This window comes from Rhipicephalus microplus, chromosome 5, assembly GCF_043290135.1.
Source record: "Rhipicephalus microplus isolate Deutch F79 chromosome 5, USDA_Rmic, whole genome shotgun sequence".
Classification (NCBI taxonomy): domain Eukaryota; kingdom Metazoa; phylum Arthropoda; class Arachnida; order Ixodida; family Ixodidae; genus Rhipicephalus; species Rhipicephalus microplus.
The window spans coordinates 200320378-200347752 of record NC_134704.1 but is presented as its reverse complement, the minus strand read 5'-3'; the positions used below and the strand labels follow the sequence as shown (position 1 = coordinate 200347752).

Below are 27375 nucleotides of genomic sequence, written 5' to 3'. Positions count from 1 at the left end.
CGCGCCCTGTGGTCACTGTCAGGATGCAGCAAAAAGTGCGTCCACTGTGTCACAGCACGAACGAAACACATTCGAAGAACTGGACCAGTTATAACTGTACGAACTACGATGTACGACGCGAGACGCCATGTCTAGTGGTGTAAAATAGAGAACTGCACAATGTTGCCAGTTAAGTAACGCACATCCTGCTTGCTTTTGTATAGTACCGTTTATGTTTATAAAGGTAACCATTTATTGTACGACTCATTTCGTTCTATTTTGTTTCATTTACATCTATTCACCGTAGCAACTGAACCCAAACATTCGCTTTTTGATGAAAGAGTTCAACTTTCTAGGAGGCGCTTCAGGAACATAGATGAGGAGGAAAGAGAAAGGTGTCACTAACTTGGAAACTTGTTTCATCTATGGACGTTAAAACGCTCTCGAGCACATTGCCACGTACCGCTCAATAGTTGTGAACCCGAAATGCAGCCTATGCTCGAGACACCTGCACCACGTGTCACAAATGATTTTACAGGGGGTGTTAGCACCACGCTACTGTTTCTTACATTGCGATATCGTTCTTCCTATCGCTGTCTTGTTCTATATAAAAGCTAAATCGATGTCATTGTCCCCATGTATTGTGCTAGTTTAAATGCACAAATGCTGTTGACAGTTCGGGTAGAGATGAGACCCCTGTTGCGCAAAAGATGCATAGAAGGCTACATGCCTCTGGCAATAAATATTAATTAGAACTAGCAAACAACACTGCCAAGGAAAGTATGAAGGATGTTATTAGTAGTAAATGTAATGTAAACATGAAGAAAGAAAAGTGGATGAAAAGATAACTTGCCGTGGGTCCGAATCTGCGACTTCCTAATAACGCATCTGATGCTCTACAAAATGAGCGACCACAGCAGCTGTCCCTCCATACACTTTATGGGGTATATATGTGCACTTAACACGAGAGCGTCAGTCAGCACGGCCAGTTGCCATGATGGCGAGTGTGAAACGCTTTTTCTGCTTGTTGTCGTGACGTAGCACGTGAACGTATTACGAGCTGGCATCCGACCACTAATCCCTTGCATACTACCTGAAAACATGAACTCTGTTAGAATGAGACCCTCCCTATAAATGAAAAAAGGAAAGAAGTGGATTTTTTTTTGTTAGAAAAGTGAGCCTTTAACACACAAAACGAGCCCTTAAAATTTTCCACTTCTGGCAGCAAATATGTGTTTTGACTGGCTTGACAAGGTTGCTGGTGGTTGTGCGACCCTATACAGTAGCCTCTCCTTAAACAGAAATGTCTGATATGAAACTGCCTGTAACATGATTGCCTTCATACTGCACTCCTGTTCACACTCAGTTAATGTAGCTCCGGTAAATCTTCCTGGTCTCTCTATCTCACAAGAGTCTACTGTATTTTTTACTACACGTTTCATACCTTTCAGCATGTTGTGCATTTGTGACAAAGTTTTCATTGAAACCGTAGACAAGATAGAGTGAGAGAGCAACTGAGTGTGTTGGTAATTCGAAATAGAAGGAGCAAGGAAGAGGACGAACGAAAAGGGAGACACACACAGAGTACCACTTCCAACAATGTTTATTCAAAAAAAAAAGCGGGAGGGGGGGGGGGGGGGGGAGTTCGTCCACCTCATGATCGATTACTACTGCAAGCCGACAGTCTGCTCACCAGCCCTGAAGGACGGTCACTTCATGTGCTAAGCTCATATTTGGCACGACTTCGTTAGCAACGAAAAACAAGCTGCCAGTGTCTCTATGGGATTGACTCTCGCACTGTGCCTCTTTCAAGACTGTGAACGCTCCAAGCCCTCCATGTAGTCAAATTTCTTGGCGAACTTAAGACTCCAAAACTAACACTTTACAACGAGTTCTTCAAAAGATTAGGCATTCTCAAAAATGAGTAAGTTATCTGGCTAAAACCTGCTGCCGTTCCCTTCTCGCTGAGTGTCCTCCGCAGGGTTCTCTTGCCGCTGCCTGAGGTTTTCTGCCGCAAGCTGGACAAATTAGAAAGCGTGGGTGTGATACGCAGGGTCAACAAGCCAACACCATGGTGCTCCAATCTCCTCATTGTCTAAAAAAGTCTGAGCATCATCTTGACTCAATTGAACGAGGTCGTCCTCTGCGAACGCCATATTCTGCCAACTGTTGAACAAGCCCTTGGCCGCTTCGGTGATGCAAGGGTTTTTTAAAGCTGAATGTAACCACAAGCTTCCTCGAGGCGAACAGATTCCCAAAAGCTCATGATGTTTATCACCCCATATGGTCGATACTGTTTCTGCCGATTCCCATTTGGCATCAGACCACTTCCAAATACAGATGGCAAGAATCATGGAGGACCAAGTAGTCACCAGCAGCATTGCCAAGTTAGCGGTTTTCCCACTAAATCAAGCAGGTTTTTTAGATGACTAACGGGAAAACTTGCTATATTGTGGCAGGAGGGTTTTTGGTGGTTTTGAAGCCTTCCTAGTCTTTTTTTTTGGTGGTTTTTATAGGCCTATAAATGACACCCAGAAGCGCATACGGAAATAATTGAGGGGTGCGCCACGAGAAAAGACGACATCTGTTGTGCCTGTTTTTTACTTTAAAGATGTATCAGGCACTCTCTTCTGAGAACCTTGGGTCCAATTGGCATAGAAACCGTTTTTAAGCCTCATTACACCTTCGGACACGTGGTCGTGTAGCCCGAACACCTGTGAACAATCAAAGCAGGGTCATTTACAAAGTATAGCAGGAGGATCACAATCCTATTTCGGTGATACAGGCAAGACCAACGAGGCTCAAAGAACACGAAAGAGACGTTGCTAAGTCCACCCATGCCACGCTTTCGTAGACACACTGAAAAAAAAAAAAAAAGGAGTATTTGGGGAGTTGTTCTGCTACACAACGATAATCGTCATCTGACTTGCTCGCATTTCCTTTTTTGAAAACCCAATTCTGGTCATTTTTCTGTCAGGAATGCTATGTCACACTGATAACGCGTGCGTCGTTCCCGACCGCAAACTATCGGAACCGTGGTGATAACGTGAGGAAAGCGCTTGAAGTGATTAGTGTTGTGTAGCAGAAACACCACAAATACTCTATTTTTTTTTTTTTTTTAGAGTGCAGGGTTCATTGAACACTGCTCAGGGGTGCAACAGCTGCGCCAATTTGATACAATTCCTGATTTTTGTGCCGAGCTGCGCCAAAATGCTCAGCCAGCTTCAAAATTTCCTAAGGTGCGCTAATTTCGGCGACAAATACAGGCCATGTTGGCCATCTGCAGTTTGCACCATCAGTCAAAGCGTGCTGACCCTAACTATAGTGCCTAGAATATTCTAGGCACCCACCCTGCACTTGCGAGTTGCAATCGACCAGATAAAATAACACTGCACGTCCATTGATCTGCTGATTGCAGTTGAGACATATCGGTGAGACGACAATACTTCAAGACAGAAATGGGTTGCTGTAGCCACCAACACATCGCGAGAAATGTAAATTTTCTAGCCTGAAAACGTGGCTATGACTTGTTAAGAACTAAAGCTAGAAGCATATGCTGCATTTTCCTCCCGCAAACAAGCTCGATCTGCTGCGAACACTGGTGTTGCTAGCCACCACGTTGATTGCTTTAGCAGTGGCACATAAAACATACTTCTTTTCTTGGAGTTACGTCGTCCCAGCCACAGTCCTGGCGATAGATATTTGGTACTGTCGCCAGACAAACGGGGGTGCGCCATCGTTATTTTAGCTGGTCAAACACGCTTTGCAAGGGAGCCGAAGCGGCACGTAACACCGTGGTGAAAGAAAAAAAAAGGAAAGGAAGTGGAGGGGATGGAGTAGCTGTTAGAAAAATTTCTTGGCTTTGGTTCTAACCCGTGCAAAGAATGCTGCTTAGGCTACTTTCGCAGCAGTACCCCGGCGCCCTGCATAAAAGCGTATTCAGATTTGATAGGGGCTCTTAGGAACACTGCACGCTTTGTTGAGTTATTTATGTATTTGTTCGCCACATGATCCTGAGTAGCAGTATAATCACTGACATCTAAATAAGTTACTGGCAATCATTTGGAGCAGTGTATGGCATTTCTGCTTTCATAAAAAACAAACTAAGTTGTTGACAAGTTTCTTGCTTTTTATTTTTTTTTTTTGCCAGCCCTATTTCTTGGTTTTATGAATCTCCCGAATCACAAAGTGATCTGATAGGCGCAGCAAATGCTAATATGGACTTTATCATTGTGTGCCCAGTGGGATGGTTCAAAATACTTTCATTCAAATAGCAGTGCTCATGTTGTTTACACTGCACGGTATAGGTGATGTTGAATGGTTTATACGCATTTTTTTCCTAAATATAAGCCTTCCTTTTTATATCGCTTCAAATGTGAGGTTTCATTATAAATATGCATGTATTTTTCCTGTAACCTGCTCCAAATTTGAATTTTAGTGCTCTAAAAGTAACATTTTCCTGCTTCAAAAATCACTCCAAGTTGTGTTTATTTTATTTTATTTTATTTTATTTACAGTGTACTGCGGTCGAAAGACCAAGCAGGGGGCATAATAAAAAGGTATTTCGCAGTTTAACTCTAATACAAGGAAGTTTAAAGCAATAAAAAACATGGTAAAACAGTTGAACATAGAACAAAAATAAATGAATTAAGATGACAACAAGACAATCTAAATTGCAAGTACAGAATGTAAATCAAGTGCACTGTGAAACAGACCTTGTGCTGTATTATTAAAAAGAGAAATATACATAGTTATCAACATCCGGATAATTTTTATCAGAGAACGCTTGAAAAGGTAATCCGTTCCACTAATTGATAGTTCGAGGGAAAAAAATTCATGAAGAGATTTCTACATGCGAAGTAAGGCTCAAGAGTTTAAGCATGTGTGTGCCTAGTTGGTTTTGAAATTTGATTTTTTATGCAAGTTTCTGGACGAATGTTAAATTTACGAAAATAAAGCGAGTGTAGAAATTTTAGCCAGGCAACTGCCCTTCGGTGTTGTAATACAAGTTGTAGGGATGTTAGCAATGGTCATGATCGCTGTTGGTGAGTCATTTCTGTGGTAAGCATTAAAGATAAAGTGAACCGCTTTACGCTGTACCATCTCAAGTTTCCTAATATTCTCAAGTGCCTAAAAAGTGCCGAATATCTAAAGCGCCTAAAAAAATCAAGCTTTCTAGAAGCAGATGAGCATGTTTCATTGCTGTGACTTGACCATGTTAAGCGGTTTGTATTTGTGACACCCAAGTATTTACATTCTTCAACCTCAGTCAAGGGACAGTTGTTAAGATTATACATATAATTAAAACAATGTTTCTTATTTGTTACGTAGATGACAACTGACTTATCACTATTCAATTTCATTGACCATTCTTCACACCACTTAGAAATGGCACACAGGTTGGATTGCAGGCATTTCTGGTCATCTAGAGTAGTAATGGTTTTAAAAAGTATGCAGTCATCTGCAAAAAAGCTTTATGTGTATTTGGGATGTGTCTACTGATTTAACAATATCATTTATGTAAACTAAAAAGAGAACAGGTCCCAAAACACTGCCTTTATGAACACCGGACGATACTGGTAGAATAGCAGACATGCGGTCATTTACTTTAACGTACTGCTTTCGAATAAGAATATAAGAACAGATCCAATCAATGAGGTTCACAGGTAGGCCTAGATCATTCAATTTAGAAATAAGTTCGTTATGCGTGACAAGATCAAATACTTTACAGAAATAAACAAAATAGCATCAATTTGATTCCCCATATCAAGTGACGACGTGAACTCATGCATTGTTGTGACTAGTTGCGACGGGGTCAATAATTTTTTTCTAAATCTGTGCTGTGATGGCGAGAGCAAGCTATTTTCCTCAAGAAATGTGGTAATGTAATGTGTGACTATGTGTTCCAGTAGCTTACGTGATGTACACATTAAAGGAATGGGCCTGTAGTTTGAGACAATCCCCTTTCCTAAACACTGGGACTACATGTGCCGTACGCCAATAATCAGGATTGAGAGAATTTTCAGAGGAGAGTCGAAAAACATTTGTTAAAATGTGTGCAATGGGTTCGGCATACTTACCCAAGAATATTTTAGGGCTATTATCTGGACCTGCTGATGATTTGGTTTTCAGGTTCAGCAGCAAAGAAAATATATCCTCATAAGTTATGAAATCAGAAGACATTACTGGAAGAACATTTTCATGTGATGATTCATACTGGAGAGCAGAAATTACGGAGCATAAGTATCTGTAAAAGTGATTAACGACAATTGACGCATCATTTACGATGGAACCATCAGCGGTTTTTTGACTGGGTGCAGCATCCGTTTGTTTCAAATATAATCAGAATTTTTCAGGACTCAAGAATTAAGGCAATGAATGAGTGAAATACCTAAATTTGCCATCAGAGAGTTTCAAAACGAGGCTCACTTTTAATTGAGTTATTTCACTAGCAGGTTTCTTATGTTTTTTGGCTCGTTTTAGCCTACAGTGTGGATGAATGATTTCTCTTGTCATCCATGGGTTGTTTTTGTTTGTTCGGACAAACCTTTCAATGCAATGATGAATAGTATCTTTCAGAGCATCCCAGAGGGTCAAGGTGCAGCCTGGCATGTTATCACACAGTTTCCACAATCGGTCAAGTATTGCATGGTCATCAGCTTTAGCAAAATCCTTAATTAATTTTCTCCCTTGTTTTTTATGCTGCTTTGCATCAACAAGTGGAATGGAAAGGCACACCACCTTATGGTCTGAGACACCATCAACTACATCTACAAAGTATGTAGAAATCTCGTTACTGATAAAAATAAATCTATCACTGAGTAGGCACTTCCTGTTTCCCTGGTGTTCTCGGTAACCGTTTGTTATAGGTCACACATGATCATAATATCAACGAGAGGGTTTATGTCCACATCGAAAAAGGAAACAGGGCTATGCCAATCAATGCAAGGAATATTAAAATCACCGGCAGCTATCACTCTATTGTTCGAAAATGCAGCCATATGATTGCGCAGTTTGGAAATGTACTTAAGGGGAGCCGATGGAGGCCTGTACACAGCACATACAATAAATAATTGGTCCCAGCAGTTTACCTTTAGAAATAAGCTTTCGTGACCATCGATTTGGTTTACAACACCAGACAATGGATGCTGTAAAACATGGCCACGCCACCACCCCTACTTTGGCGATCACAACGGAACATGCGATAGTTTGGAGGTACTAAAACAGAATCACAAACATTGTCAGTTAACCAGGTTTCCGTAATTATTGGAATGTGTGGATCATGGTGAGTTCAAGTTTGCCAATTTTATTTACAAGGCTCCAAGCATCAAGATTTAGTGTCCTTAAATGTTTTGTCACTTTACGCGGTTTACGTCAATGTGTCACATCCCACTGCTTTGGAAGTGGTACACGTTCATTTCTGGCGTCATCCCATACAAGTAGTGTGTCATCAATTTTCAACTTATCATGTAAAAAAGATATGCGTTTCTTGTTTGCTCGATCATCTCTGGCGCTATCCCAAAGAAGCTTACAAACGTGCAGTGTTTCATGACTCTAATCATTTTAAATAAAAATGTTTGTTCCTTTAAGTTTGTTCATATTTTTAATAACAACCTGCTTTTCATTGTAATCTCGAAAATAGGCTATTACTGGCCGTCTACCGGTATGGCGGCTAAAGCGGTGAATACGGGCTATAGATTCGCCTTTGACTCCAAGTTTTTTTCAAAAATGACGCCAACAACATCTTTTCCTAGGGAAGCTTCGTTTTCCCCACTGTTTTTCATAATACCATTAACTATTATGTTTGATCTTCGACTGTGGTCTTCAAGGTCAACAAGTTTTTTGCTTTGTAAGGCTACTGAATACTGAAGGGACAACCACGATGATTGAAGCACTGAAATTAGCGGCGAGCTTTCCTTTGGTTCTTTCATAAGTTGCTTTAGTGATTTTAAGCATGAGCCAAGGTCACGAATGAGCTGTATACACTCGCTAAATTTGTTTTTCATCTCTGTAACATCAGCGTGAATATCGGCTTGTCCCTTTAGTACATTTTGTAGCATATCAGCTGTAGAAGGCCCTGGGCTGCTCTCGACATCACCACATATTAAAATTGCTAAAAGTATGTAACAGTCATAGGCAATATACTCAAACAAACGCCTGGGCACGGCAAAACCAATAAAAACACCTCATCTCCACTCCTAGTGCCAGAGAAGGAACAACTGACTTGCACAGCGAGAACTAAATTCTTGGTTAGCAGCATGGTCGCAGCCATTTCGCCATGCCCACTGGTGAAGAAGTTCTGAGGTGTTGCTTTTATACTGTCCCTGGTGTATGATGTCACGGACATGCGCAGTTATTGAAGAAGGTTGTCCAACATGCCTGGCGTGAATTTTGATCTTGATGGTGGCCATATGTATGAGCTTGCGTTGTTCACGAAGGGTCCAAGGTACACGTCGCACGATGTTGGTAATTCGGCGATCGCTAACAGGAAAACCTGCACAGCAAGAACGAAATTCCTGGTTAGCGGGATGGTCGCAGCCATTTCGCCATGCCCACATTTTGGCTGTTGCACTCCTGCTATGGTGGCTAGAAAGAGAGGTGTCAGCATAGTCGCGCCGGAGAGCGAGCGAGAATTCATCCGGATGCGGCGGCGCTGCGGTCGCTTTCGAGATGCCCCTACTCACGCCTGCACGTGCGTATCAGTTGTTTTTTGTTGCAAATATTTCACGCTACCTTGCGGATTATAACGAAGTCTACCTGTCACAATTCTGGCGCCGCGCTGCAAAGCGTGTATTGGCACTGAAAACTAGTGTTTTTAATTCACTTCGTAGCATATCAGCTACGAGACTTAGAAGATAGAGAATCAAGTGAGTAGGGTTGAGAGCTGGGCTAGTTGGTGAGACATCATTTAACCAGCGAGTGTCGTGTTTTCTTGTCCTCTTCGTCCCCGTGAATTTGCGCTACTACACCATATGGAAGAATCAAGTGACTTGCCATGAGCTTGACACCAATAAAGTCCGTGCAGTTTTCGAATTTGATGCCGCAATGTTCTCCGTGAAGTCTCAATGCACGTAAAGGTATCGGCAACCGTTATTTTTCGAACTTGTGCAATCAAGGTCTAATTTTACAAGCAATACATTCATTTTCTCGAAAGCAAAAACAACATAAAAAATAAACACAATATATGCATTAAAGTTGAAGAAAACTGCAAGTTATATGAAACTCAGCTAAACCAAGTGAATAAGGCAACTAAAAATGATACAATGGGCATACATACACACATGACATTTAGATTTGATTGGCAAACATAGATGCAGTCACAAACCAGTTCACGAAAAAATTCATTTCTGCATATGTGAAACACAGCCAGGCAGTGACATCACAGTTGTTAATAGGAGATTTATAGCACTGTGAACAAGACAATAGTAAAATCACAAGAAACAACAGAGTGTGACATAAAATAAGATATTGTTCGCCGAGTTAACACTATGACAAGTCATACGTCTCAACTTCAAGAACTTCATTTTTTTCTCTTTCTCTTTTTTTTTTTTTGATTAGACACATTTTCTCTAACAATGAGAAAATGCATTCTGGTCAGTGTAAAGAATCTATAATTATCTGATTTGTCACTTCCTGTTTGTGGGGTTCACAGCCGACCATATTTAACCTCTTCACAGACAAGCAAGAGATGAGCTCTGTTGTGCTGTCACTTTTCAACTTGTTGAAACTGAAGTAATAGGTGAATGCATCTTCCATAGAGCTTTGACCAGGTCTCGCCCCGCCGCAGTGGTCTAGTGGCTAAGGTACTCGGCTGCTGATTCGCAGGTCGGGGGATCGAATCCCGGCTGCGGCGGCTGCATTTCCGATGGAGGCGGAAATGTTGTAGGCCCGTGTGCTCAGATTTGGGTGCACGTTAAAGAACCTCAGGTGGTCAAAATTTCCGGAGTCCTCCACTACGGCGTCTCTCATAATCATATGGTGGTTTTGGGACGTTAAACACTACAAATCAATCAATCAAATCAATTAAAAAAGACAGTGAAAGTGGAGGGCGAAAAAGAGAAGAACTAGACTATTTCGCTTTGACTTGAAACTCTGGCAATCCGGAACACGCTTAAACGTGATGATGGCAACCTCCCACACGTGTGCACATGTTCCTACATCGTGCTTTAAGACATATATTACCGGGCTGTTTGCGCATTCCTTTTTCGTTGTGAACAAGGCTACCATTAAGAAGCTGAAACGTCTTGCTTTTATGTGAATGTTTGTAGTCAGTGCATACCTGCCAAGTCTCCCGGATTGGCCTGGATTGGCCTGGAGATTGACCTGTACGGTTGTCATGAAAATCTCCCGGAAATCGAAATTTTTGTGCGTGATCCAGCTGCCTTGACAAAGAAGCAGCTCAATCCGTTCCAGGCTTTTCGAACCTACCCCATTTTATTATGAATTAGTTTAAGAGGCGTTCATCTAAACGTACTGTAGAATCTTAGTGATGCGAAACTGCGGCAGATAGGAATTCGTGAAGTTCTTCAGCGAAACTTCACTATGTCTATTGGGCCTAAATTCGAACGTTACGAACACATTTCCTGATTGCTGCGGGCAATACAAACTTTAGTATGGAAATCGTCAAACGAAGGCCGAGAGCAGCGTACTAGAAGCTACGGAAGTATGCGTGCGACCGACGCTCGCACTGTCTTCTACAGTGTGTGTGATTGTCATTGCCACGACCGCTGTCGACGAAACCGTGGTCGCTTTTGATGCAATCGTCTATGGCGACGATGTAACTGGCAGAGTTCCGAAAGTGTGCATGCATCCAACACTCACCAGTCAAAGCAACGCTGCTTTCCGTAAACCCTGTAGACAAAACCTGGGTAAATGCGATCAGACGGCATAAAACGACTTTGTTTTGAAGGCGTGTGCGCAGTCAAGCGCATGGGGATTGAAAAAGGAACTACCATTTGCCGCAACCGTCGCGCACAACATCGCGGTCGCAGCATCGCGATAGCCATCTACGAGCTCCGAGGGCACGCAGCGGTAGACTAAAAGCAGCAAATACGTAAAAAAATGTCACAGTTTCGCCGCAAGGGTGAAGCAATGAATGCGACAGCAACAACTTGGAATGACACACTGAGAACGGCAAGCAGATGGAAACGTGCAGCGCGCTGCTCACGCACAAATGATGCATGAAAACAATACACACAAGATGAGAGTGAACTAACAACGTTTACTGCTCGACACGTAACGCGCTGTTTAAACAACAACAAAAAAAGCGATGCTCGATACATAATCACAGGTACGTATGAGTACAAACAAGTGTCTCAGTTATACCTCGCTGTGTATGAAAAGCACGCTCTTTTCGCAAACAGGGCCTGTGCATAGACCGAAGATACCTTTGTGGGCCCGACAACTAACGCATTCGTTCCAGTGAAAGCCGAAGGCACAGGATTCTCCCTACCGAAAGATAAGCGCGCGCACACAAACATCAACCCCCCCCCCCCCCCCCCCATCCCCGCGGAGATAAGTGCGTGTCGGCGCATTGCGATGAGCTGGGCACCGAGCGCAGGCGGCTTCTTTGAAGACAGTAGTCTTTCTTGGGGACCTTCGATGCAAAAATTTTGGTCTGTCTGTCTGTACATTTCTCTGATTGTCCACCCTTAACGGTACCGAGTACTCTGAGCGGCACCAGTAAGTACGCTAAACCGCCGACCCCATCCACAGCGGCCACCAATGTTGCTCAAGTTGCAGCGTTCATACTTGTGTGATTGTCAATCAAAAAGCAATAATTGGGCATATCTGAGGCACCATAAGAACACGTATAGATTCTGTATGTGCATCTTCTACTAGAAAAGACATACATAAGTAATTCTAAGAACCATAGTGTTTATCACACTGCGCTGACCATGCAATGCTTGCACGAAAAGACAAGTATTTCCAACGCTTTGCTAAGACAACACAATGGAGGCACTTACCCGTCGCCTTGCGTTCTATACCTTCTCACCTCTGAGACGGCCGCGCATGCCTGTCTCAGAGCCGCGCGTCTCGTTTTCCAAGAAAACTGCCAGATAGCACTCATGTCTCACGTGTGACGTGACTTAATGCGCTCGTTCGCCTCTGCTGCACGCTCGAAGCACTCTACAGCGCCTCCAGCATACCATTCACCGATTTTCTTGCCCAGAACATCAAATAAATGATTTGTTTTGTCTCTCCACACGCAAGACTATTGTCTTTCGACGATATTTGCAGATTAACATGTAGATACGGGGCCAATTTTTTGCTTTCTAGAGTGTTTATATAGATATGTATACATATACCGTGAATGACGGCAGTGGCGACGACGGCAAAAGATCGGTCTCGACTGTCAATAACAAAGAGACCAGACACATTTTGGCATTCCTGTGAAAAGAATCTAGGAGGGAGCAAATCCTTAACCCGCGTTTTCGTGGCAGCCAGCTGCGCCATCCGGTCCGTTCACGTGTGTCCCAGTAAGACATACACAAGCTGTTTTGAAGGAAATATTCTGCTAGTTGTGTTGATCCTTTGAGACTCTCACCTTAGTGGGAAAGCCTACCTTCATGTGTTCGGCCACTCCAAGCGAACCACAGCGCTGATATTTGCGCTTGCGATTGAGACCCACCCCACACGCTCTTGTTTTTCGCAATGTTTGTTTGTTTGTTTGTCCTTGAGTCTGTTTTTTTTTTGCCGAAAAAGATGGGAACAAAAAATTCAGCCCCCCCCCCCCCCCCCCTGCTGCGGAAATCTCCCGGATTCGGAATCCTTGATCTTGGCAGGTATGCCAGTGTCCATTTTAAATGTATGGGCTTGAAACGATAAAAGAAAGAGAGGTGACAAAAGTATCATGCTCTTGCAAAGCACGGTAGGCGTAAAGGTAAAAAGCTCACGTCTGGCTCCTTCATGTATGTAGTGCACTGTGGCACTGAGCAAAAAATACCAAGCCGTTGATATACGTCCTCAGATTTTACGCGAGACGTTGTGAATATTTACAAGGTATTTAAAGATATAGGCAAGAAACTATACTTTTCTTTTGAGCTGCCGCATCTAAAGAAACTGCAATTTCTAGATATTAACTTGGTCTTTGAACCCCAGTATGTTTGCTGGTATTATTGTCCTAGATCCGTAAAGCCTATACTAAATTACAGGTCAAGTCACTCTAAGCTAGTGAAGAGAAGTATCGTTACTATAAGTTTGGGTTTTGCTCTGAAAAAGTCCTGCCAACACAGAATGAAAATGAGCTTTGACAGTCAAGTAAGGAAACTAGTACAAGCATGGTATCCTAATGATGTCATCACGTCCATGTGTAACAACATGATTGAAAAACTGAAATTCGATGGGAACCACTCTGGGCGTCGTGATGAGAGTAGAAAAGGTAGGAGGATAGCAGTAATTCCTTACCTTCATAAGACATCACATGAACTTAAGCAACTCGGTAATAGATATGAAGTCGGTATACTTTTCTGAGCCAAAAGCAAACTGCAGTCCATTTGTTCGCACATGCGCAGAGAGTTCCCGCAATGTCATATGAGAAACACAGCAAAAGGTTCGTGGACTGCGCAATGGGGTTTGTTTACATGACTCCTTTTAGCTGTGGTAGAGTGTACATAGGTCAGTCGGGAAGGTGCATCAATGTTCGCCTTAAAGAGCACGATTCTTCTTTGAAAACCTTGGGAACATCGCATCTCGTGGTTCATTGCAGAGAGTGCAGTTGCTATCCTCTTTTTCAGGATACTGAAGGGGTTTTTCAATTATCAATTAACTCAAAAGTTGCCGGAAGCTTTTCACATAAGAAAAAGAGGAGAACAATGCATCAGCCAGCCTTCGGTTTTGCTGCCCCGCCATGGTGGTCTAGATGCTAAGGTACTCCGCTGCTGACCCGCAGGTCGCGGGATCGAAACGCGGCTGCGGCGGCTGCATTTCCCATGGAGGAGGAAATGTTGTAGGCCCGTGTGTTCAGATTTGGGTGCACGTTAAAAAACCCCAGGTGGTCTGAATTTCCGGAGCCCCCCGCTACGGCGTCCCTCATAATGATGTGGTGGTTTTGGGACATTAAACCCCATATATCAATCAGTCATTCAGTTTTACTGCAGGATAAAGAGTTTTCTTTTCTAGATTATGTTCGAAATAATCTTTCTGCTTTTACTCTGTGTTCTCGAGGTGCCACGGGTGTACTTTTTGCCTGCACACGCATGCGTTGTTTCTTGATTGCCTGATTATATATTCTTCCCTTTCTAATAAATCGTTTAGTTGCGAGAAAGTGCTTGTCCTCTCTTCCTTTCTGTTTATTCGTGCGCTTGAACGGACAATTATACCATGCATATCCAACTAGCACAACTTTTGAATCTGTTAGAAAACACTTCCTCAGCTCCTGTGTTAGATTTAGAAAAAACAAAAGTTTCAATACCCTGCCTGAAATGACTTGCATAGGATTAGCACCTCATCCCGGTAAGCTTCCAGTACTTCGATCTAGAACACCATTGCTGGAATGTCGGCACTCACATCTTTAGTTTGACGGAGGTGCCGTTATTGCCCCAAATACATCTCATCACAAGGTTTTCAAAGCGATCATAGTATTCGGCCTCATGAAAATAAAAAATGGCCCTGTCATTTCTAAACAAATAAAATATAACAGTCAACATTACAAACATCATGACTGACAAGTGCAACAGCATTGGCAGTGAAAATATTAAACCATAATGGAAAAAAAAATTACTGCAAAAGCAGCAAGCTGCATGCGCTTTGCGCGAGAATCTTACAAGCCGCGCGCATCCACATTTCGCCAACTTTCGTCTTGGGTGACACCGCCTTTAAAGCTCAGAGCATTAGCCCGTAAGGAGGGTACCGGCTAGAAAGCATGAATGAGTCCCTGCCAGCTACATTACATTGCTGCAAAGCCTATATGGTAAAAGGTAAAAACAACGCAAACTAAAGGAGATGGACAAAGAAATAACAGATAGGATGATCACTAACAGATGTCAGCGCTTGTCCCCTTTGCTATTTCTTCGTTTGTCTCCTCTAGTTTGCGCTGTTTTTACATTTTACCATGTTTGACCAACTAGTCCAACGAAACACACAAGTGGAATTCATGCCTAACTTATCCGAGTTCCAATAATAATGTGAAAACCATGGTGGCCGAGAGGCGTTTCGAGCGCATGCATTTGCTTCCATTATACTGAGTAAAAAAAAGAATGCGATTGCACCGAGGGAGCCGTAGTTGGCACTGTGAATGAACACTTAATGCTTCTTTTTGTAGTTGCCCTCGCTTTTAGTGTATATTAGCTGTTGATGTTAGCGCCAGAATAATAGCCAAAAAGTAGCCAAGTAGCGAATACAATTTTTTTGTCACCGCGGCCTTTTAGAAGTAGCCGATCTGGCGTAAAGCAGCCAAATCTGGCAACCCTGGGAGTGTTGGAGGAGGTTGGCTTTATGAGGCTAGCTAAGTGACGTCATGTTACGTCCAGCAATATAATTGATAGTTCAAAAGTACCTCTCTTTATTATTTCCAGCATTATTTTTGCATCGTGGAGTGAAATAAGGAGTACTCCTTAGATGATTGGCTCCAGAAAATTTGCGATGAATCAAAATGTTTCTAGTGCCTCACAAGAGCCCCCCAAAATAATTATGTCCTTCAGTATACTGCAATTTGCTTCTCCAGAGTACTCCAGCATGGGAAGTTAGCGGCCTCCCCAAGGTGGTCTAGTGGCTAAGGTACTCGGCTACTGACCTGCAGGTCGCGGGATCAAATCCCGGCTGTGGCGGGTGCATTTCCAATGGAGGTGGAAATGTTGCAGGCCCGAGTACTCAATTTAGGTGCACGTTAAAGAACACCAGGTGGTCGAAATATCCGAAGCCCTCCACTACGGCATCTCTCATAATCATATGGTGGTTTTGGGACGTTAAACCCCACTAATCAATCAATCGAAGTTAGTTGCTCCAAAGTGCACCCAGGTGCAAAATTACCTTCTCCAACATGGAAAATTTTGCTACTCTAAAGTGCTCCACAATGAAACTTTTGATGCTTCAAAAACTGCTCCAAATCAGAAGAACTCAATAGCAACACTGCATTTAGGTATGTTTTAATGCGATAGCCTCAAGGAGTTCACTTTGCAAAAATTCTGGCATCGTCGTCATTGGTTGTGAGCAAAAAATTATCTTATGCATGACCGAAAAATCAAGAATGATGGGAATCAAATAAATAATGGAAAAGTCTTGGGCAGAGTGTCAGAGTGAGGACCGAACACGGGTCGTTTGCGTGGCTAGAGGATGTTCTAGCATACGGCCCTGCGTCTGCCTTGAAATGCAATGAAGGTAACTTTCATACTTTAGAAACACTCACGTTCGGTATACATGCTTTACAACACAGCATGAAATATTACAGAATAATGCGTGGTACAAGAGTACATTATCATCGGGCCTCAGAACATTTGATTATAGTACTGACTAGGTGGTTTGAAGCCGGTCACCCACTACAAAAGGCACACACGCTACTGCAAATATTCCCTTAAGGCCTAGTGGTGGGTGCATAGCAAGTTTTAAAAGGTTTCATGCACTAAGTATTTGAAGTACGCACTAGGATTAAGACAACGCTGTCGCATTGAACTCTTAAAAGGGCCCTGCAACACTCTTTGAGCATCATCAGAAAATGCTGCCGATTGGTAGTAGAGGCTCCTGAGAACTGGCGAGCCAAATGTTATAGCGCAGCACGCGACGTGAAATTCACAATAAATTATCAGTCAGCCAAGCATTGCTTTCTCTGTCCTCAACAAATGACGGAAGATGCTCAAAAAATCATACGTAGGATGCCCATCTATCAGCCATTGGCTGATTTGAACAAGCCGCGCTTGGTTTTTACAGAGATCACTGCGAAAGACCGTCACTTGTTCATGTGTGCACGTGCAATCGCATTGAAAAAGCCGCGTATTCGAAGAGAAAAAAGAAGAAAGCATTCAAGGTCACGAGGCGCGCATGACATTTTTTGTTTGCCCCTCTCATCCCTCCCTGCTTATCTTCCAGCACTTTCGTCGAGGCGAGAGAATGTGATTGCATCGTGTGACAAATCTTTGTAACTCCGCTCGTACTGAACAAATTCTTCAAATCTTTGCGACGTTGAATTTGTGAGGCAATACACTTTTCCAGTGAATTTCATGGTTACTCAAAAAAGTGTTTCAGGGCCCCTTTGAAGGGTTCCCTAATTTTTTTAACCTCTACTCGAAACTTAACACTGTAATGGTGATGCTTACTCACTGGGAGGTGCTGCCGCCTCCTCAGACTTGTAAGAAGCTTTGAAAATTATTGTGCTACCTTTTTACTTAGAGAACCAATTTGTAGTGCCAGCGCGTGGCGCGGTCTCTTTCCGTGTTTTCAGTTTAGCCACGTGATCACAGTGAAGACGCATGAAACTTGCAGGGGTTGTCCTTACTGCTCTTAGCTTGGTTATTACCAGGTATTCTCGCTCTTTTTGATTGCCGAGCTGCCCAAGGCAAACACACCCAGTGAAGATGCCAGCACAACTCGTCACTGCAAGAAGAGAACAGAGACATGCCATGTGTGCAGACGGCGATAAAGCGCTGTACGTAGACCCATGTTTCAAAGAATACTATGCTCTTAAACACTTATTGAACATTTTGCAGTTCTGAGCAATGCAGATACCGAAAAACCGTTCGTTGTATTCTTCCCTACTGCCCATTTCATAAAATTAAAAAACTCCAGTAATTTGGTAAAGCTTTTTTTTTTTTTTTTTTCAGAAAAAGATTAGGTTGTGCTTACCTTGAATGTTGTTCTGCTGTTCTTTTATGACAAATTCTGCGGGCTGCAGAATGACATAAACATTTGATTGATGCTGTTTGATGATTGTAATTACAGCGAAACCCTTTTGTAATGGGTCGATCGCTTTGAACCATTTGCTCGTGACGCTCTTAGCATGGTGTTGCTTCTTCTACACAATATTACATCAGCTCACCTGGCATGACGCCTGTCCTTTTCTCAAAAATAGAACATTGACTCACTTCGTTGTTGTGCAGATTCTGCTGGATGTTCCCTGCACCAATGACCGCCTATCAGTGGCCGAGGATGACAACAACTGGTTTGGCCAGAAGCGGCTGCAGGAGCGCCTCAGGCTGCCACAACAGCAGATGGACATGTTGTGCCAGGCACTGACCCTACTACGCCCCGGTGGCAGCCTGGTGTACTCCACCTGCTCCCTCTCACCTATTCAGAACGATGGGGTTGTGCACATGGCACTGCAACAACTGAAGAACGCCACGGCCCAGTACGTCATTGTAAACCTGTCCGAGGCCTTTGCCTCGCTGCCCTTCCGCTTCTTTGATGGTTGTCGCTATGGCCAGCTTGCACTTCCATACCTGCCCAACAATGTGGGACCCCTGTATGTGGCCCGCATTGAGCGCATATCCTAATGTTTGTGACAGAATACTTTAGCAAAGCCTTTTGAGAACATAGAGCTGTGATGATTTGAGATGGTGTAGTCGACCTAAGTTTCAATTGTTTGGTGGCACTGTAGCTTTGGAATGAGGATGACGCCTATGGCATGGTCTGCGAGCGCCTGTGAGGCTGGCTCTAGAAACATTGGCCCTTTATTTTCATTCCAATAGCAAGAAATTAAAAGGTTAACTTGTGACAACAAACCAGCAATTAAGGACTAAAAGATGACGCTACATGCTATGCATTGCCTTGTAGTTTTTTCTTGTTCCTTTAATGTTTTATTTGTGAAATGAATGACCACACAATTGATTTTTTGAAGAAGTGGGATGCTTTCTAGAGTTTCTGGTAAGCAAGTCATTAGATTGAAGTAGCCAGAAATTAATTTCTTTTATCAGATTTTTTTTGCCGTATATATAAATACTTATTGGCTCTAGCAGATTGGGACTTTGGATCGCATTAAAAGTCCTATATACTAAAATTTCTTATTTTAGGCTTTAGACCCTGTGCAAACCTTCTTTTTTCTTTTACTGGATGATCGAACTTCCGTTGCTTTTTCTGACAAATGAAAAAATATGATTTTCCTGCTATGAGGCCCATGACAGAAGCATCTCAGGAACATAAAAGTGACATTTCGTTAATGTGGTCAAAAAAATTGCCAGAGTTGGCTTCTAAGGCATTGGATGGCAGACGGACAATGGTTGGTAGAATAATCAATGATAAACTAATCTTTTCTCAATGTATATTTAAGTTGCCTAATCAGAATACCACCTTGCATTTAATTCATACTTGCTTATTCCATTCAGAAATATTATCGTACCGCCGTGGTGGTCGAGTGGGTAAGGTACTGAGCTGCTGACCCACAGGTCGCAAGATCAATCCCAGCTGCGGTGGCTGCATTTTCGATGGAGGCGAAAATGCTGTTAGTCCGTGTGCTCAGATTTGGGTGCACGTTAAAAAACCTCAGGTGGTTGAAATTTTCAAGCCCTCCACTACGCCGTCTCTCATAATCTTTTGGGACGTTAAACCACATATCAATCATCAGCAATATCACCTGCCTTTGTTTCTTTCAGCCAAATATTTGCATTTATGGTTATCTTTCAACTAGTCTGGAAGGCCAGTCCAGATGTCTGGAGTACGCCATTCCCGCTGACTTTGAGCATATTTTAAAAAATAAAGCAGAGGTGTGCAGACATGCACTTGACTCCTTGCCGAAACCGCGCGTTTTTTGCTTGTGTGCTGTCACCACTGTGACATCTGGCAGACTAGTGACGTGTGCAGTGGGGCTCCCTGCAAAGCATGGCTGTATACATCGAATATGGATGGTAGCATCCGTGCGTGGTGTCAATAGGTGATGTGCAAAGCTCCGACAATGCCATCTGCTGCCACGGGCCGGAAGCATTGACGGGCAGGCAGTGTTGTCGCAAGCATATTGAGCGCGAGGCCCACCACTGGAGGCACAAGCGCTGCAATCGCTGTGACGTGCAGGGTTGGATCACATCATCTCGCCTCGCTCTGGCAAAGGAAAGCTGGCAGTTGGATGCGTTGTTTTTAATGGCAACTTCACGGTGTTTTCATTATTGAACAGCATTGTATTGCACTGACTTCGTCTACGCATACTTCCGCAGACTACACAATGCGGAAAGTTGCCGTAAACGTTACCGGCAGCGTGCCAAAGTGCACTATGTACGCGACGCCACTGTTGGTGCTCCTATGCTAAAGCTAAAGCCTACTGTGCTGTGCTAAAGCTTACTTCTCTCCCCACAATAATTTTCACCGCAGCCTGCACCACCACCAGAACGTTCACTGTGCGTGTAGTGAATTCCTTGTATGTGCACGATGTCGGTCAAGGAAGGCACAGTTCGATAAGAGTACACTGTATTTATTTACACTATTTATAGGCACTGAAAAAGACACTTCTGAACATCGCAAAGAAAACATCTGAGCGGTCGCCCATGCATGTTTACTTGAGCGCTCTTTCTTTTCGACTGTATGATCCGCCACCGCTTGTCCCTCTGGAGCACCCCTTTTTCGCTCCACAGGCCATTCTCTTTCTCCCAAAATGCACGGAGTAGCTGCTTTCACTTCTTCCAAAGCATACACGGGGAAGACGCGTTGAATTCCCACGTCAGTATTTCTGCTTGCAGAAGGCTGTAAGGTATCTGTCAGCAAGGAAACTGGCTGGAGTTAATGGGACACTGTCATTCTAGTCGTGCTGCATTTGTGTTAGGGTCAAGAATCGACAATAGGTTGTACTTCTGCCAGTGCTGTCGAAAGCTCAACAAAATCAAAACACTGGCGGCCTACAACCTTCTTCGAAGCTGTTTTTATGCTGAGAACAAGACATTGATAGAAACCGTCTTACCACGGTGCATGTTCGATGAATTTGCACTCCATGTTGGCATTAGCAAGAGAGAGAGAGAAATAAATAAAAGGAAGAGACAGGGAGGTTTACCTAGACGAACTGGTTTGCTACCCTGTACGGGGGTGGGGAAATGGGTCAGAAAAAGGATATAGAGAGATATAAAATAAATCCGAAAAAAAACCACACGCACACACATTCAGGGAGTTCCGATCACAGTCGTTTGGACAGGCCGGTTAAACACAAGAAGCGCAGGAGCGCCTTCACAGCCTTCTTCTGCAACATAAAGTCCTGTCGGCAGCGCAGGATTCTTTCTTCCGAAAGAGGCTGGTTGTCCAGTTCATCTAGTGCATTACAGAGTGACTCTCCCTGCGAGCAGTATTGTGGACATTCACACAGAATGTGCCGAGTTGTTTCATCACTGCCACAATGGTCGCATGCAGCAGTGTCAGCCATTCCTATGCGGAACGCGTACGCATTGGTAAATGTGACGCCCAACCATAATCTGCACAGCATAGTAGCGTCTCGTCGGCGTAATTCCGGAGGAATTCGAAGACTCAGAGTTGGGTCTAAAGTACCTAACTGTGCATAGATGAAATGTGACTCGTTTCATTGTGACGTGGTGCGCTTGCGAGCAAGCATGCGGAGTTTCTCTGCAGCGTCAGTTCTGGAAAGCGGAATTGATATTTCATCGCTTTCAGTATGGGCAGAACGGGCAGCTCGATCAGCCCATTCATTGCGAATTATACCACAATGACTTGAAAGCCATTGAAAGGCTATTTAATGTCCTTTCTCAATGAATTGGTGAGTCTTTTCTGCAATATCAAATACCAGCTGTTCGTACGGGCCGTGGCATAAAGGTGATACAAGGGATTGCAGTGCCACCTTTGAGTCACTGAAAATTGTCCATTTTTGTGGCTGTTGATCGCTGATGAATTCCAATGCGGCACGAAGAGCTGTGAGTTCTGCTCCTGTTGATGTCGTAAGGTGGGATGTCTTGAATTTTCTTGTCATGTCTTTTATCGGTATAACAAATGATGCCGTTGAACTCTTCTGTAAAACAGAGCCGTCGGTGTATACGTGTATACAGTCTTGATATGTCTCGTATAACAAGAGCAGAGCAAGCTGTCTAAGAGCAGGTGACGACACATCTGCTTTTTTCTGGATGCCAGGTATAGTTAGCCTGATGTTAGCCTGAGTCAGGCACCAGGGAGGAGTCGAAGGCCTGGCGGCGGGCGTGAAGCATGTTGGCAAAGAATCGCGATATGTGGTGACCATTTGGCAAAATGACGAACGTCATGGCATTAGCAAAATTCGCACAGTTTCCGGGGGCCGGAGAGTCTTTTAAGACAGTGCGAACTTCCTTGAAGTGCACCCAAAATGCCTGGCCGTTGTCCGAATACAACACCCTGCACAACCCCCTGCGCGATACAAAGCGGCATAACGCCCACAGAAAACTGACGGCACTCACGTCAGAGACCAGTTCAAAATGCGCGACCTTCATTACAGCGCAGGTAAAAAGCGAAATGTACGTTTTCACTTCCTTATAGCCTTTTTTCGTGAACCGATGTCTGGCAATGTCAATGCCAACCACCACGATAAAGTGGGAGAAGTCCCGTCAACGGCTGGGTGCCTGCAGCACTGTACCGCCTACAGGCACAACACTTTTCACAATTTGATGTCCACTTTCTTAGTTTTCATTTTGTGACATCGTGTGATGATCCTCAAGTTCTTGCTGCTCTGCTATTGAAGAACTAGCCCATGGGGCATATAAAAATGGTATGGCCATCGCTTGCTACCTTAGCTGCAGCTGTCTCATTTCAGCCTCCTACTCACCCATGAGGCCGGGGGATTTCACAAGCCTCTAGCTCAAAGGTTGGAACCGTCTTTCTGCGAAGGAGTGATTGTTTGATAGTTGTACATTCTCTTTCCAAAGAAGTTTAGCTTTTTAACATTCGTCAGCCATCTTTAATGTCTCTGTTCAAGTGCATATTTGGGGAGTCTGTCGGTGTGTCAGACATGCCAGCACCCTCAAACTTCCAGAAGAGTGGGCTTCCTTTCCTGGTCAGTCACCGAAGGGAGGAAGGAAAATAGGAGGAAAAGAATGGCAGGGAGGTTATTGTCAGTCACCAAAGCTCTTAACACGACTGCACAGTTGACTGCTTTGATACGGTGGTGTGACCTTGTACTGCCCAAGCAAAGACGCTATCAATAGCTGTTAATTTTCTGCTCAGTTTTCAGGCATAAGCTATCAAAACCATTCAGCAAATCAACTGTGGAATCTTGCTCGAATGGATCATCGCCAAGAGGCAGTGACAGTTCCCACAAGGTCTCCTTTGTTTGCTCGTGGGGACAAGGAGTGGTCTGCTCACATATGACTGGCCCTTCCAGAGCATCAAATACGTACTCCTCTTTAGAAGTACTTTTTGAAACCACTACTTTGTGAAAACTGTTCTGTTTTGCTGTCCCCCCAAAACATCGATTGTGACAACTTTGGTTCCAAGGAGCTTACAACCAAGTTTTCGTGAGCACTCTTCAGTGTAAACGTTCTTTGGCTGCCACTGTGAAAAAATATTCGAGAAAGTTTCTTCGTTTTAGCTCTCTTATTCCATGCTGTGACAGTTAGCATTATTACCGTATGTGTTGTGCCAACAACTTTGACTTCAGATGCATGCAAGCTCACTTGTTCATTTGCTATAGTTTTGGTGTTCATGTCTTTTTGGTGGCTGGCAAAGGTAGGATTGCACATCGACGTGGCATGCTGATGGCTGCACTTTTTGCACGCAATTCTGACCTTACACTGCCTTGCCATGTGTCCCTTTTTTGTGCAGCGGAAGCACACTCCTTTAGAAGAAAGAATCTCCGTTTTCTCCGCCAGTTTCAAATCAGAGTTGCAGTACTGACTCTCATGATCTGTCGATTCGCAAATCTCGCATGCGACTTTAAAGGCTGATCCATGCAGAGTTGCAGTGAATGATGCCAAACAACTCAATCGCTGGGGCCTCACATTCTGACGGTCGAAAGCAAATGCAGGCTTACCCAGTGAATTACCCGGTCGATGATCTTGTGTCCTTTCACAGCTGTCCAACTCTAATCAGAAGCAGCAAAGCAAGGCGATGAGCATCATCCAATGTTCGGTTGCTGATCCGGCTGATGAAGCGCTACCATCTGTGTATGAAGTACTATCCTCCTGCTGCGCCTTTGCCTGAGACCGATAATAGCTAAAGATGATTTCTTGCGGAAGGGCCCGCAGCAGCACTGGGTAGAGCATGGTGTTGTAGCTGTCCTCCCCAACGCTGAGTGCCTTTAGTCCACGTATGTGCACTTGCAGGTCGTCGTAGAGCCGTTGCAGGTCGCGAACATTTTGGGCTGATGTCACGGGGTTCAAGTCTACGAGTCCTAGCATATGATCTTGAATTAGCGCCGTTGGATTTGGGAACCACTGTGTCAAGATGTCGATGGCATCCATGTAACATTCAGCCTTTGCTTACAGTCCTGCTATTGCTCCATCAGCTTTTCCTGACAAAAGTGCCTTGAGATAGTTGAACCAGTTGATAGCGGACAGTTCAGGGTTTTGGTGAATGGCTGCCTCGAACTGCTCCCAGAATGGCTGCCAGCATTTCCTTTTGCTGCCGAATTTAATCAACTCCAATTTAGGAAGTCTCGTCGTTTGAGATGGAATACGAATTTCTACAGCTGGCTGATTCAGAAAAAGATTTTTCAATTGTGCTTTCTCAGTGAAGCTTCGATTTATTGCTTTCAATTAGCTGAAATAGCTGGTAATTTTATCGTCGCTAGCACCTGTTCGAACTCCGCGTTTCCGTCATCGTTTGATAAGTGCGCTCCGATGGCGGTGTTTACCTCACTGAGCTGTTTCTGAATAAGAAGTAAACGCTCGATGAGCGCACTTACCGCAACGATGTCGGAGCCTCGTTCACTTCCCACCCCGCCGCGGTGGTCTAGTGGCTGAAGTACTGAGCTGCTGACCTGCAGGTCGCAGGATCAAATCCCGGCTGCGGGGGCTGCATTTCTTATGGAGGCAGAAATGCTGTAGGCCCGTCTGCCCAGATTTGGGTGCCTGTTAAAGAATCCCAGGTGGTCGAAATTTCCGGAGCCCTCCACTACGGCGTCTCTCATAATCATATAGTGGTTATGGGACATTAAACAACACACATTATAATCATCGTTCACTTCCCAGGATTTCTTCGTACTGTGACCAACCTGGTAAACTATGCAGATGATACGTATAAGAGATCACAGTTGGGTGAAGTGACGTGTTGCTTGACACTATAAGTGAGTGCAAGAGCAGCTTTTGCCAGAACTAAAGAAAACTTGTCAGCAGCTGGAACTGATGGTATCAATACCAAGGTGCTCAAGAACACCAAACGTGTAACCAGAATATCGCTAATATTTCAGCAATCACTAGATTCAGATCAAGTTCCAGAGGACTGGTGGATCGGGAAGGTTGTCCCTGTCTTCAAGAAAGTTAATAAAATGTTTCCTAAATATTACCATCCCATATCTATCTCCAGTGTATATTGCGAGATAATGGAGCATATAGTGTACTCTGAAGTACTGCATTTTTTGTCTACTAATAATTTTTACTATCCCAATCAGCATGGTTTTCGTCCCGGCCATTCTTGTGAAACCCTACTAGCCCTTTTCTTGCATGAAATTCATTCTCACCTTGATACTAATATCCCCATTGATGCCATATTTCTTGATTTCGAAACAGCATTTGATAAGGTTTCCCATCGTCACTTACTGCTTAAGCTTTCATGCCTGAACATAGACCCCTCTGTGCTGAACTGGATTTGCAAATTTCCAACCCATCGCTGGCAGTTTTTCAGCGCTAACTCCTGCAAATCTCCCCTTTCTCCCACTCACTCTGGTGTTCCACAAAGTATTGTACTAGGTCCCCTCCTCTTTTTAATTTACTTTAATGACTTGCCACGTAACATCTCTAATATTAAACTATTTGCCGATGATTGAGCGTTGTATCACCCTGTAAATATTGTCTCACATTCTTCCGTTCTACAGTGAGATTTTAACACTATACAGGAATGGTGTGAAGATTGGATAATGTTCCTAAATAACAAAGCTTTTCTAATGACTTTTCATTCGTGTAAAGACTGCATCGTTAACACTTACTCTACACAACTACCCGTAGCCGCTACCAACACTTAGGTGTTCATATCTCATCTGATCTAACGTGGACTTTACACATCTTTGGTATCACTAACTCAGCTAATCGAGTTCTTGGATACCTTCGTTGCAACCTTGCCTCGGCACCTGCTGGTACTAAATAAAAAGCTTATAAAACAATCGTCAGGCCTAAACTGGAGTATGCTAATGCCATTTTTGATCCTCATTGAGCTAACTTTTCCACTATGCTCGAATCAATCCAGAACCATGCTTCCAGATTCTTCATTTTGAATTACTCAAATAACATAAGTGTGTCAGCAGTCAATGAAATCTCAGCTTAATCTTCCTCATCTCGCCGTAAAGTTTCTCGCTTGTGCCTGTATCATAAGTTTTTTTTATTCCTTGCCACCAGTCAATGCTTTCATCAGACCTGCACATCGGACATCACGCTATGCTCACCCCAATGCAGTATATCCCTTACGCCCAAAAACAAAGACCTTCCAGGAGTAACTTTTCTTCAGGCAGCACAAAACTCAAATGACCTTGCCGCCCACATTGTCATGTTATATCAGTTTGCTCAATATGAAACTGCCATATAAAACCATATTTTATTTTTTAATTATAATCCACTACTGTTTTTTTGTTATTGTTAGCGCTGCTTTGCTTTTTTTTTTTCGTTTCATCTGTTATGTTGTTTTTTTTTTTTTTTCCATCCCTCATGTGATGTCCCTTGGGACCCTTGAGGTACTAATAAACGAGTACACATTATGATTGCTGAAGCTGGAGCCCCTCCATCGCGTCTACTTCCACTTTTTTTAAGTAGCGCCAACCATTGTTCAACCACCACTGCCTAGTTCTGGAGCATCCGAAAGGAAGTTATTAAGCCACTTCCTTTCACTTTTTTTCCTTCCATCTTGTTTTTGAACACGTGAGAAAGTAAATATTTTCTTCTTCTAAGTGTTGTCTTGAGTTTGACCCTAAGCTCACAAGCAATGCCACCTCACTGTTGCGCACGAGGCTGCCCGATTATGTCGATAGCTGAGCAGTGGGACAGCATGAATGAGGCGGAGTGGGCGTGTCAAGTGGTGTGAGCTTTGCTTTCTCCTATCCATGAGGTGGTCATGAACCGGAAAAGCAGCAAAAACATCATGGTGGCACCTCCGCTTCCGCTGGCTGGAGGAAAGGTGTAAAGGAGAGGGGAAGAACGAGTTGACGCTACTTGACCCAGCCAATGGAAAATGCATGAAGGGGCTTTAGCTGGAGTCATCTCTGTATGGCACTAGCTAGGTCGACTGTGACAAGCTGCATACTTTTGCTTGAGACAACTGCATGGGGATGAGAAAAGAACACTGTGCAAGGAAAAAATATTTTCAAGTAAACATAAGAGCTTGCGGTGAGGGGATCATGAAAATGTGCCATCTTGCAATAAAGAAGCAATGTTTGTA

The 27375-nt window shown here is 43.6% G+C and overlaps 1 protein-coding gene and 1 long non-coding RNA gene across 11 annotated transcripts in view; one reads left to right on the top strand and one right to left on the bottom strand.

Moving 5' to 3' along the window:
• The window catches only part of l(2)10685 (5-methylcytosine rRNA methyltransferase l(2)10685), a 157090-nt gene that overhangs the window by 104292 nt on the left and 25423 nt on the right, over positions 1-27375 (top strand). For 4 of the 9 annotated variants that reach the window (XM_075896386.1, XM_075896388.1, XM_075896384.1 and 1 more), the window contains 2 exons: positions 4497-4538; positions 18009-18256. In XM_075896386.1, coding sequence (XP_075752501.1) covers positions 4497-4538; positions 18009-18256 — 290 coding nt within the window. Of the gene's footprint in view, positions 1-4496; positions 4539-18008 lie in introns of all 9 variants that reach the window. The other 5 variants (XM_037424248.2, XM_075896385.1, XM_075896387.1 and 2 more) reach the window with 4 other exon arrangements.
• On the bottom strand, positions 4461-24808 carry LOC142818093 (uncharacterized). 2 transcript variants are annotated; one of them, XR_012895556.1, is made up of 2 exons: positions 24698-24808; positions 4461-8473 (listed from the first exon to the last, which is right to left on the bottom strand). It is a non-coding gene; the product is annotated as an uncharacterized LOC142818093 (long non-coding RNA). The 2 variants fall into 2 exon arrangements; XR_012895557.1 differs by lacking the exon at positions 24698-24808 and adding an exon at positions 11305-11424.